A 12,914-nucleotide genomic window follows, 5' to 3' on the forward strand; every position below is an offset into this window, starting at 1 on the left:
CAATGGCAGAGTATCTTCGTCGGCATCAGGGCCATGCCTCCTCGTAATTTAGAGCTCGCTGACAACTCGGCCGAGCTAAATTCTCGATTTGTAAAGGGCGCTTAACACCTACCGGCGACATAACGAATATCTGCGTTATAACCTAGTGCTACTTAAGCCCCGGTCACAAAGCGCGTACGATTCCTTGCGATTCCTTCCGATGCGCAGGATAATCGCAGTGCGACGTAAGTCGGAAGAAAATCGGAAGCAATGGTTTAAGTATATAAAGCCGTGGTCACAAAGCGCGTAGTGGATCGTACGATGAGGTCATAAGAGCGTGCCTGCGTCAATCGCAGTGGATCATAGTAAATCGGGGAGCGTCGTATGGCGAAAAATAGAGCTGAAATGGATTTTGAACATGTTCAAAATTTCGCTATCGTCGTAAGATTTTATTTGCCCCCATAGCAGAGTTCATTACGGCAATTTTTGTCTACAGATGAGGTTATAGATTTATGATTTTTTAGCATGTTGTGATGGTTTCAGTTTTCCCTGATATTGTCGATATTGACGAAAAGGGGAAATATATCAGTCGCAACTGCCACAGTCGCAACCAGAGAACAGCGCGCCACGCACAGGTGATGCAGACAAATTGTTTGATCGCTTCATGCACGTGAGTTTATAATTAGATCAAATCTCAGCTCTCGTCGGTCTTGGGTCAGTTTACCATAATCGTAATAACCATGGGGACAACTCGAACATAAAGGCAGGCTCTATGAGTCGGAAATATATATGATATAATTCTTATCATTTGATTTTTGTATGATGGCATCTTTTTGTTGATAGCATATCATGATCATGACGATCTTCGAAAGAGCCTGACACGTAGAGCCGGCAAGCAGACCGAGATAACCATACCAGTACTCACGCTTGATTTGAACTTTTGCTTGTAATACTCTTGTTGTCATGGTCTTTTTAAATTTATTTTTACAGTTAAAGATATTATAGGAAGGTATTAAACAGCTATGTCCACATTTTGTTGGTTAAAGAAGCACAAAGCGGTCAGACGGCTATACAGAAGAGACACAAGTGAAAAATCGTGCGACGCTGGAAAAATTTTGAACACCATCCGATGCGTTGCGATGGCTTGCGATGCTTACGATTTTCTTGCGATGTACTGCGCTCATCGTACGATATGCGGAATAGTCCATCGCAAGGAATCGTACGCGCTTTGTGACCGGGGCTTTAGTCATGTCACAGCCGTATCATATATTGATCCAGGTCCTAGCTATGAGGTGGGTAAAGGAAAACATCCGGAACTTCGGAGGTGATCCGGACCTAATCACCATATTTGGAGAGTCTGCCGGTGGCTACAGTGTCTCCTACCACGTGGTTTCTCCACTGAGCAGAGGGCTGTTCAGGAGAGCCATTTCACAGAGCGGTGTCTTCGGTACAAACCCAGTCCAGCTTAACCCGCTCCGGATAGCGAGGATACAAGCGGAAGAGCTTGGGTGTGACGGAGATGACACAGCCGCTCTTGTGGACTGTCTGAGGGAGAAACCAACGGAACAGCTACTAGCCGGTTACGACTTACTCCAACTCAGGCTGGTAGGCTCTAATCTAAAACCATTCAGGCCCGTGGTTGATGGGTATTTCTTGACTTCTACGCCCGAATACCTGATCCGGAAGCGCCAGGTCAGCCTTGTGGATTATCTGATGGGAGTAAACGATCATGAGTACGGGTTCATGATGCCGAGAGCATCTCACCTGCCGAACTTCGGCAAGGGGATGACACACGAACTCTGCGCCGCTCTGCTGAGGATGGGGCTGCAGGATTACGTTGACTACAAGGTATGATGGTAATGTGCACATACACAAATGACGACACAAAGTTTATTTACCGCATAGCATTTATACATGTTTTTTTCTATAATTGGTCGATAGAGTCGATTGGTAAAGAGCTAAAAGTCGACCTCAATAAAGTGCTATTCCGAGTATATACGCATGTGCAGTGACATACGTTGTGGGTAATATGTCAAAGATCACTTGTAAACAGTTCTTGTCCCGACCACTGCCTCGATTTGCATAACAACATCCAGACGTGTTTTGTTTTTGTCCCAGGGGCCTTCATATTTTGACAAATTACTAGTACCCACAATTTAGTTGGGAATCGGGTGCACGAACAATTGAAGGTATCTGCTAATTCTGTTCTTCACACAATACTTTCTGCACTGTCATAAAAACATTTCTCGTATGCACATCTGTTCATGCCCGTTGTTTTCGTACCACTGGACACTTCCCAGGGTTCGGGACAAGCCATTTTGACGGCGATTTTAGAGAGGTACCTTGACCATGCTGACCCTGACGACATCATGGCCATACAGTACCGGTACACCCAGCTGATGGGAGACCTGATGTTTGTGGCGCCCACACTACGCGCTGCAGATGGACACACAGGTCAGTCTTTTTTTCAGTTACGATGAAACTTGCTGACAAACAATATTCATGAATAAACAAAGGTTCAAACAAACAATACTAGTAAATAATCTTGTGAACAGAATTCAATATTTTCATCGCCGCCTATCGCCGTGCTCTGGTACCTTTACATGCTCTTTCAAAGTGTCGTTCTTCATTTCTAGGTGCCGGTGGAAGAGTTCATCTTTACGAGAACCACTACGTCCCGAGCTTCCTGCGCGCTGCTCGGCCGGGCTGGGTGGGGTGTGACCATACGGACGACTGGTGGATGGTGGTGGGAGCGCCCTTCACGGACATCCAACTCACCAGCGACGGCAACATATCATTTACTGCTGCCGACAGACAGATGAGCCTGAAGATGATGGAACTGTTGGCGAACTTTGCCAGAACTGGGTATGTCAACTTTTATTGTTTGTTTGTTTATTTTCATTTAAGCAGGGTTACATCAACTAACATGTCACCTGCAGCTGGTTGGCACTTATCAAGGATCCCTGGGGGAGATCCTATACATACAATCATGCGACACAACACAACACAACACGGCACAACACAACACAACACGGCACAACATAACACAACACGACACAACACAACACAACACAACGCACATTGGAAGTTCTAGTCTATCATAAAACTGTCGACCACTCTACAAGTTTGTCTTTGTTTAGAAGATTAATGGATTTGTCGTCACTCCAGGAACCCTGCCGAAGAGTGGCCTGTCTACAGCACTGATCACCCAGTCTACATGAACCTGAACCTGACGTCTTCTGTTGACGTTGGCCTGAAGTCTGACAGAGTGACGTTTTGGAACAAAGTTGTACCCAAGCTGACCAGGCTTGCTGAACGAGATGAACTGTGATACGTTTAATTGCCTACGCCAGAAGGCAATGTGTCTGTCTCGTTATGTATGTCGTAATATTGGAACAATGATTCCTAGTTCTATAGATCTACTATCCATTGTCTTCTTTCATCAGCACACTAGTCGATAGCGTAGTTCATTTCATGCACAATTAAATGGTTAAACAGAAAAGATGTCCCAACGTTCACTTTTCTCTACTATTCAACACAAAATATGACATTATACACACGTCAGTGATTACGTTAAGATATTAAATAGTTCGAACAATATAAAAGGTCAATGGATACAATATCATACTACCTTGAATTTAGAAAGTGCTCACCTTGAATTTAGAAAGTGTCATATTCCAAATTTGGGCGCCATGTTAAATACCTTACGATTCTACACATAACTACATGTTAAGTTTTGCAATGTCTGCTGTAGTAATACAGAAACATTGCAAAGTGACTATAACTAGTCTTTGCCAGATGCTGCTACGAGCTTGGGGATGACGTCATTCCACAGTTTCATCTTCTCAGTCTTCAGCCCTACGTCAGCAGATGACGTCACGTCCAGCTTCATGTAGGCGGGGTTGTCAGGTGTGTACTGGGGCCACTCTGGTACCGTGGGGCTGTCAGCTGGGCCGCCGGTACGGTCTGACGGGTTCCTGTAACAGAAATGACGAAAACATTAAAGCCTGTTTGATCCAGAATGAAACACTTGCCGTGAGTTAGAAATGCCGTCGTTTTAATGTCTTACCCTAGTCTCTGCCAGACTGACTACGCTGGCTGTTATAGGGGGAATAATTTGCCAATTTCCCGATTTGTGCCGAATCCTACCATCCCAGATGAACAGTCATGACTTCAAGTACCAGAGTTACCAACCTAGGATTGATTAGATGTGTTCAAAAATTCGTATTTCCCATGCAGAACTATCGTAGAGTGGAATTTGTTATCACCAAGCACAGTAGGGGCATCTTCTCTGGATAGCTTTAAAGAACGCTTGCAGATAGATGTGCAAAAGTTAGGTGTGACGGGTCGTTGAGTGTAATATAACCAGCTGCTGCCGCGCCGTGTGCCTGCGAAGCTGGTGTCACGGTTACGCCGAAGGGCGGTTATACCGGCTATATAGATACAGATACATACAGATACAGATAAACATCCCCAAAGGAAGGCCTGGTGGAGGCTCGTCTTACCCAGTTCGAGCAAAGTTTGCCCAATAAGCCATGTAGTCCAGACTGGTCTTCTTATCTTTCTCGGAGAATGCCATAATGCTGCCATCTTGCCGAGGTACGTCTAAAATGGCGGCTCCAGCCACGATCAGCAGTTCATCGTCGTGGTCGCACCCAACCCAGTCCGGCCGGTCAGCTGACAGGAACGACGGGATGTAATGATTCTCGTACAGGTACACATGAGCTGAACCTGAAAATGGATAGTACGTGTATGAAGGAAACATCTAGTATCTGCATCAGAGAAATGTTGAGTTTTTTTAAGTCAGACTATTTTTAACACGGATGGCGGGCGCGGACAATCTCAACAAACATTTATCGATGTTGACAAAAGTAACGCTTATCAACGAGCCAATGAACTTGTACTGTGTGGCCAATGGGTCATTCTGGTCACCACGGTCGCCGTACGCCTTGCACAGGACTGCCACAATGTCATCTTGGCTAGAAACCTGTCGTCAGAGACCACAACAATGTTTAGATATCGTTCAGTGATGATGATATGAAGAAGTCCTGGACCTACAAGAATAATGAAATTTACCATGAACGAAATTCAACATAAATTTTTTTTTTTAAACCACCAGATATGTAGATTAATAACAAGAAGAGGGCCATTGGCGTACCGGGTAAGGGTTGCGCACGAGTGTCTTCAGCATGACAGAAAATGTCTCGTCATCCATCCCTTGACCAAAGTTGGCTACAGTTGAAGATGGAATCAGGAAACCGCCCTCGTGGTTGTTCACACCAAGAAGGTAGAAGTCCGTGTTTACTTGGCCCTTTTCTAGAATGACATCGGGATGTGCAGGAAGAAACACGCCGTCGACAGAGGGAGGAAAGGGAACCGTGAATCCTTCATCAGCAAGTCTCACAAATAAACGCTGATGAGCTGCGATGATGTCGTCAGCAGACTTCTGCCTGAGGCAGGCCACCATGTTTGCGGTGTCCTTCGTGTCGCAGCCCAGCTCTTCTGCCAACATCACAGCTCTCTCCAGAGGCTTAGGGACGGTGTCACAGGTCTGACACACCCCGCTCTGAGAGATGGCCCGCTGGAACAGACCCTTACTGAGAGGAGACACCACGTGGTAACACACACTCGCAGCGCCGGCAGACTGGCCGAAGATGGTAACCCGGTCCGGGTCTCCTCCGAAGTTTCGGATGTTTTCTTGGACCCAAACCATCACCTGGACCTTCAGGTGAAAGATATTGTACGTGATATGATATCCATCCTCGATGCAAGATTTATATCACAGAATTGATTACTGTAAATGTTGGTTTTATGTTTGCGATTTTCGCGCTGCAAATTTACCGCGAACTTGAAACCATCGCGAACATTTTTCCATGGCAGTAAGAGACTACAGTGCATGGTGCTACCGCGAACTTAAATGGATTTACAGTACTACATAAACGTGTCGTCGTATGAAATAATTATATGTTTAAACTATGTACTGTAATCTCAGTTTTTAAATGTTTTGTGTATTTCTATTGCTCTCTTCAAGGAAGTTAGTCGCTCTCTAGAATACGTTCAGATTTTCAAATTGGAACGGCTTGTTCAACTCACTTGGTCCAGAAACCCGACATTTCCCGTTGCGCTGTCGTCCCCGGTGCTGAGGAAGCCGAACGGACCGACGCGGTAGTTGAAAGTTACGACTACAACATCCTGGTGAGCCGCCAGACGTGTAAGGGAACTGTTCCCCCATGCCGAGGATCAGTCCGCCACCATGGATCCACAACAGAACCTAGGGCATCATAGATAAGGACAGAAGTATTCAGTGCTGTAATGTGTTGCAAATCACAATTAGTTTTACCTCAGCCATACAAACATTTTTAAACACTACAATACTAGTTACCCTGAATTTATAAGAAGTTGATTATATGGTGGGGTTTCAACACGCCGCCTTTCGAAATTTTGAAACTAAATCTATGGTTGGGGGTTCAGATCAGCCAACAGCCATCAAACTGTCAATGCAATTGTCGCGACGTGTGGCGTAAACACAAACTGCTATCATACCGGTAATCTAGCGTTTCCCTCGAGTGTTGGCGTGTCGATGTTCACAGTCAGACAGTCTTCATCGGTTATCGTGTGTGGCAGTTTAGTGGGAATGAGAGCGAACAGAGACATGTCTTGTGGACAAAAGGGTCCCAGTTCAGTAGCATCCCTGACTCCTTCCCATGGAGCAGCAGGCTGAGGGGCGCGGAACCGCAGGTCTCCGACAGGGGGCGCTGCGTACGGGATGCCCTTGAAGGTGTAGACAGGTTTGTCCGGCAGGTCGTTTGTGTACTGCACCATTCCTCGCACCTTGCCGCTGGCCATGGTGACCACAGGATGCGCGTTGCCTCCTGATTCGTTTGGTAAAAATGTGCAAAAAAAATAAACAAACTGGAATCCCACGACTTCATGCATACCCTCTTCGAGTAATTATGTCTCATTACAATCATTGGCGGCAAATGCAAAGACGTCTCTTATAAGCACAATGCATATGAATTCCTTATGTCCTCCTTTTAAATTACGTCTTGCTAAAAAGCTTTTTTTTCAGGAGGCTACTGTATTGTGCGTCCCCTTACCAATTATCCAAAAATTTATTTGCACAATCTATGTCTTATGATATTCTCATTCATCTCACCACACGCAGAAATATGCCATCATTTACCACTAAGGCATTATACAGTTATCTCATTAATTATGCACATCATGTCATGATTTGTATAAGTCAGATCCATTGATGTTCCTCTCGAACCAAGTTACATAGTGCTGAGTAGTAAGTCACTGTCATTTAAAACAATCGAAATATAAATTTCCATCTTTAACAATGCATATCGAGTCCTACTTTGCATAGCGGATATATATTGGTCTTCTTCAAAGCTACCAAAATTATGAAAATTCATTCACTCCTTTTTGACATGTTGCAAAGTCTGCAACTTAACGTTCCCTGCAGAACGCTGCAAGAGAGCCCAAACGTCTTTCCGACTATAGTGTAGAACAAACGTTCTATTTGCTATCGGAGTGGGCCCTGTCACAATCGTAAGATCAGACACAACAGTTGACCCGTATCTCGTCCGTGCGGATTGTTCGTGTTCTGATAAGTGATTATAATCGATCGTAATGCAATTAAAGGGAGTATCTCACTGATGGCCTGCGGTACACGCGCCACTGATTCCCAGTAGGGTGTGACCTAAGGCTATCAACGAGAGTGACCTAAATCTTTCAGTCGTAAAAGGAAAACTATGTATGAATACACAGGGCCCGATCGGACATAGCAAGCCCCTCCCAAACATGGCAGTACGTACAGTACAGCAACAATAAAGGAAACTAGTAGGAGAAACGGGTATCAACACGATGGTCGATGTCGGACCTACATGCCACTTTCTATGTCTTTCTTTGAAAACAGTCCCAATTTATTAAGTTTAACTGTTTTTGGAGACAATGTTGTCAATTATATATATATTCGTTTGGAACTCAGGGCGTGCAATGTTGACAACATCTGCTTCTGGGCTCGTAAGAAACAACAAAAGACGATTATTTTTCTCACCCGAAGTGGAAAGACCATGGGGGTGTTCAGCCTCCATTGTATACATGTAACTGCTATTCTGCCCTCAAAGCTCTTGTGCGACCTCTGTGCAAGTTGTGGATGGTTATGGCGGCAGAGTACAGTATTCCTACGCGACCCCCGGATCAATGACGTAGGTGTAAAAACATAGTGCGGTCGAAATCTTCAATCGTTCGTAAATACCTTAAAGTACATGTAAGCGAGGGATGAACTTTACTGTGTGGTAGCATAATATGTCGGCTTTCAGATGGCACGAATGAGATTTTTCAGTTTGGCCTGTCGTTGTATAAATACGCGTGACCTTTACAGCTGGCTGTCTAAGTGAGTCGGCTGCAGTTCCGGGTGACCCCGCATGACCCTATTTCAAAGAGGGCGTGTCAAAATGTTAAAAAAAACACAATTTTGTTTTTGTTTTTGGTTATTTTGTACGTTGTACCCTTGACTTTAACATACTCGTCTATCGTGCTTCCCAAATGCACCCTACTATAATTTTATCCGCGTCGATGTCAGTCACCTTGCGGTCCTTAACTATAGGAAGCCCCATAGGCCGAAAACTGTACTCTGCTACCTTTATGTTGTTGAATCGACCAAGAGGTCAATGGACAAGACAATTTCAGGGTCTGGATCAGAACAGTGTGTTTTTTTTGTCTCCTGACTGTGACTTCAGGTTTCTTTATCATGGTCTTGGGTAACGCTGTTTCCCCCACAAAGCAAGTTTCAGACTAAATTGTACGTGTGAAGTGTGTACGTGATAGCATGGAACAAACAAGTACAGTGCACAAATTTATTACCTCCATGAAAAATGGAGGTACAGTTTTTGGTGTGTCTGTTTGTGTTACCGGATATTTGTGGTCACCATAACTCTACAACCTCTGGATGGATTGTAATGATATTTGGTATGTGGGTAGGTGTTGGAAAGACTAAGGTCAGGGTCGGTTTTTGGCCACCCGGTGTGTGACATTGGTACTGCAGCAGAGCTTTGATTTTTTTTTTATCTTTTGGCCTGGACATGCTATGGTCTTGATTTTGTGGTGGCAGATAGCTTGTGATGTAAGCTCAGGAAGAAGTGATATACGTTTGGGCCATCTATCGGCTTGCTTTGGAACTGCAGGGGCAATTTTGTTAAAATCTTCCAAGGAGCATAACGGAACATAGGACTGATGGATTTCCATAATATTTAGCATGCAGGTAACTTTGGCAGAGATGTAAGTAATGAAGTGCAAATTATGCAAATTTGGACTTAATTTGCATACTTAATGAGGAAAATCTATAAGTCCTATGGTTTCCATTATAGGACTCAAATACATGTACTATACATGTATATAGTTGGAAGCCAGTTATGCAAATAAGTCTATAATTTGCATGATTAATGTGAAAGTGTCCTAATTCTTCTAGGTACACATAGTAAATGATTGGATGTCAACAATGTCACCTGTGTTAGTTAATCAAAGGTGCAAATAACCAAGCATAAATTATGCAGATATGAAAGTCATTTGCATAATCAGAATATTTCATGGGCGTATGAGGTCTCCGAACTCTTGTTTTATAGGGAGTAATGGGCTTTAGTGATCATTCTGTACACGGTTAAATGTTAGAGTGATGGATGTAACCCGAGAACACGTGACTCGGTGAGAGCCGGATCATTAGGTGCAGAAAATCCATGGCGTCCCCCGTCCCTGTTGAGGGATGGCTGCATAACCCTGATGTAGATGACTTCTTTTATTCCTCTTACAAAAAAAAGTCTAGTTCTGTGTTCAAGATTCTTACTTTAAAATGTTATGTGTCAGACAGTCTTCACTGAATCTTGTCTGTTCCGGGAAAGATGCTGAAAATGGTGTTATCCTGTGGACAAAAGGGGCCCAGTTCAGTAGCATCCCTGACTCGTTCCAATGGAGCAGCAGGCTGAGGGGTGCGGAACCGCAGGTCTCCGACAGGGGGCGCTGCGAACGGGATGCCCTTCAAGGTGTAGACAGGTTTGTCCGGCAGGTCATTTGTGTACTGCACCGTTCCTCGCACCTTGCCGCTGGAAGTGGTGACCAGGAGACACATAGTCAGCGAGGACTGAACCTGCACTTTACAGTATAGTACACTAACACTGTAGATGGACGCGTCGACGTTTTAAAATTTGTCACTGAAAGTTAAAATAACAACGTGTTGGACCAAATGATACAATGCTCAAAGTCGAACTTGACCTTTAGAGCTTCACATTATAATCTTCGCCAAGAGGGTTATGTTTTCGGGAGAGTGTGTCAAAAGTCTGTCTTTTTGTCTGTCTGTCTGTCTGTTTGTTTGTGTTCTTGTGAACAGCATAACTCAAGAAGCTTCATAGATGGCATTGATAAGCCAAAAAGCAGTTACTCAAGCAACTGGATATGATTTCGGAAACGACCAGACGTTTCAGATGGCATCCATCATCTTTCGTCAATGGCACTCAGGGAAGTGATCTAGGAGCAACTGGTCTTTTATATCCTAACTATGAATGCAAAAGAGCTGAAGACAATGGAACTTTTCGGCACTTCGGACATATCCCCCCCCCCCCCCCCCCACGCGACAAACATTAGCCCGTGTACTGTAGCCCAAGCAACAGGAGCTAATTGACTAATTTGCATCAGTCTGATGTTAACTTTGCCTTACATTTGTTTCCCATTGGAATCCAAAATTGTCTTCAGCTTGAATTTGTCTTACCTTGTTTCCTATTGGACATCCAAAATTGTCCTCAGCTCTTTTGCATCCATAGTTAGGGTATAAAAGACATGCGATAGTTATGACCTTTGGCTGGTACCGTAGATAAATCATGGACATCATGGCCTCATGTACATAATTTGTGAGCAAATACTACAGAAGCCTTCTTTGCGAAGACTTTCATACTTTGAACAATATGTGTTTCTCGGGTAGAGACGATGATCAACTGGTGTGATTTATTTAAAAAATGATAACTTTATTTGCATAATCGATGAACCACTTTATAGTACGTCACTCGGAATGTTAAACATAATTTTTCAACATATTTTAACCTGTAAGAAATAAAGCCGTTTGATATTTAGATTATCTGAGTTAGCTACTCGTATTTGTAATACCCCTGTCACATTTGGCGAAAATCGATCGGACGACGATCCTGCGGCAATCACCCGAGCCTCGCTTATAATAATACCTTCATTGCACAACAATTGTACAGGGTACAAAGTATGACTTAAATGTGACAGGGACGGTTTTCAGGTGAAACATACGCGCAACCCTCTGTCGATCTTAAATATGGCCGATCTTCCATCGATACGCCCGAAGATCGTGGATAACGTGACACGGGTAAAATGAGGTTTAGAAAAGGTTTTATTTTAGAAAAGATCTGATCTGAATCCGAATCTGATTTGAATGTATCAGCTATTTAGGTCAATCGCCAACAAACTCACGTTCTCTGCGTTCTACCGCCCACAAGCTCACACTCCCAGCTCTCTACTTTCTACAATCAAGGACTTGCTACAATGAGACAAATTAGTTTAATTATGCTTCACATCTGCACTCTTCATCCAAACTAATATGCCTGAAAGAGTATCAAGGCATTGTGGTGACAGGAAAGGACTGTAGATCTAAGGTACATGCTATTCAAAACTTTCACTCAAGGGCCAATTACTTTGGTCTGGTGAGCCATTGGCTGCAAAGAGGAGCGCACATGATTCTGCATGTGTATAGTCTGGATTCAGTGTAATTATTCCTTTCTTAACACTTCCTTGTGTAGGGCGGAAACAGTGTCCTGGCTTTGTACATTGGGCTTTGTAAAATGGTTCTGTAAGCTGTGTGAGTCTGGACTGATGTGTTGGAACCACTCATGACATAGTGGGGTCGTGTGGCGCAATCGGTAAGGTGTTCGGCTCAGACCCAAGAGGTCCCGAGTTCGAATCCTGCCGTGCCACCGATCTTGTGCCCTTGGGAAAGACACTTTTCTCACTTAACTCAGGTGGAAATGAGTACCTAGCTTCGACTACTTAAATGGGGGTTCCGTGTTTGGGGAGAGCCACACCCCACGCACGTTAAAGAACCCACCACACTTATCGTAAAGCGTAGGGGTCCTTCCCTGAGTGAGTGAATCAAACCTATAGACTGGTTTTAAGGTTGCCATCTTGAAAAGGTGATAGTCACCTGTTATGCCAGTCCATTCACAAACGTGGTAAATATCAATAATATGTAAATAAATGAAAATTAAAAAATAAACAAATATTGTGTGTTCTACTTTTTAACGGTATGATGGGTTCTTTGACAATCTCCATACTGGCTCCCCTTCCGCTTCTATCTTCTTCCAAAAGACTGCACCATATACTCGTACCAGCATGCTAGCAGTAGACTTGAGACTTTATTAGAAAATCCATTAGTGACGTGCCCTAGGGCACGCCACTAATCTCAAGTTCCTGGACTTCATACGTAGATAACATACATGTACATACAGTGGTCAATATTTACAAACATCAATTAAAAACAGTCATCGTATGTACACAATACGCAAGTCATGGAACAGCCCAGATCATTTTTCCAGACTGGAGACCAGGTCACAGAGACCAGTTTTGAAAGACCTTAAAGGTAGTATGTAAACAGGCGAGCAGAACAACGTCTTGTGACTCATGGGCGGAATTGCTAAGAATTCAGACACGCCACATCTTGGCAACTAGTACACGCATCATGCACCAACGTTCGAACAAGGGGTAGAAAGCGTAGAATGTACTTTTCAAAAGCAACAGAAAAATAAGCAAAAAGCAGGGCCAAAGTTTTCATTATTGGCGATGTACAAGTAAGCTCCCACTCGGGAGGTTACAACTAGGATTGATGCTGAACGCGCTTCAGCCCACGTAGTCTTCCACTTATTTAG

The 12,914-nt window shown here is 44.0% G+C and overlaps 4 protein-coding genes across 4 annotated transcripts in view; 1 reads left to right on the top strand and 3 right to left on the bottom strand.

Annotated features, from left to right (window-relative positions):
* LOC118418473 (carboxylesterase 5A-like) overlaps window positions 1-3,463 on the top strand; it is a 7,548-nt gene extending 4,085 nt beyond the window's left edge. Inside the window, exons 4-7 of the mRNA XM_035824415.1 lie at window positions 1,258-1,827; window positions 2,280-2,433; window positions 2,616-2,844; window positions 3,148-3,463. Of these exons, the coding sequence (XP_035680308.1) occupies window positions 1,258-1,827; window positions 2,280-2,433; window positions 2,616-2,844; window positions 3,148-3,310 (1,116 nt within the window). The 3' untranslated portion in view covers window positions 3,311-3,463. The remainder of the gene's footprint in view (window positions 1-1,257; window positions 1,828-2,279; window positions 2,434-2,615; window positions 2,845-3,147) is intronic.
* Window positions 3,464-3,636: 173 nt separating this feature from the next.
* The window catches only part of LOC118418077 (carboxylesterase 5A-like), a 46,351-nt gene continuing 37,073 nt past the window's right edge, over window positions 3,637-12,914 (bottom strand). Inside the window, exon 6 of the mRNA XM_035823905.1 lies at window positions 3,637-3,956. Within this exon, the coding sequence (XP_035679798.1) occupies window positions 3,764-3,956 (193 nt within the window). The 3' untranslated portion in view covers window positions 3,637-3,763. The remainder of the gene's footprint in view (window positions 3,957-12,914) is intronic.
* On the bottom strand, window positions 4,914-5,759 carry LOC118418536 (liver carboxylesterase-like). Its single transcript, XM_035824524.1, has one exon. It carries the CDS (start codon window positions 5,690-5,692, stop codon window positions 5,108-5,110), a length of 585 nt encoding a protein of 194 aa, XP_035680417.1. The 5' UTR covers window positions 5,693-5,759; the 3' UTR covers window positions 4,914-5,107.
* On the bottom strand, window positions 6,011-6,986 carry LOC118418533 (para-nitrobenzyl esterase-like). Its single transcript, XM_035824518.1, has 2 exons — window positions 6,523-6,986; window positions 6,011-6,250 (listed from the first exon to the last, which is right to left on the bottom strand). Exons 1-2 carry the CDS (start codon window positions 6,913-6,915, stop codon window positions 6,026-6,028), a joined length of 618 nt encoding a protein of 205 aa, XP_035680411.1. The 5' UTR covers window positions 6,916-6,986; the 3' UTR covers window positions 6,011-6,025.

This window comes from Branchiostoma floridae, chromosome 6, assembly GCF_000003815.2.
Source record: "Branchiostoma floridae strain S238N-H82 chromosome 6, Bfl_VNyyK, whole genome shotgun sequence".
NCBI lineage: Eukaryota > Metazoa > Chordata > Leptocardii > Amphioxiformes > Branchiostomatidae > Branchiostoma > Branchiostoma floridae.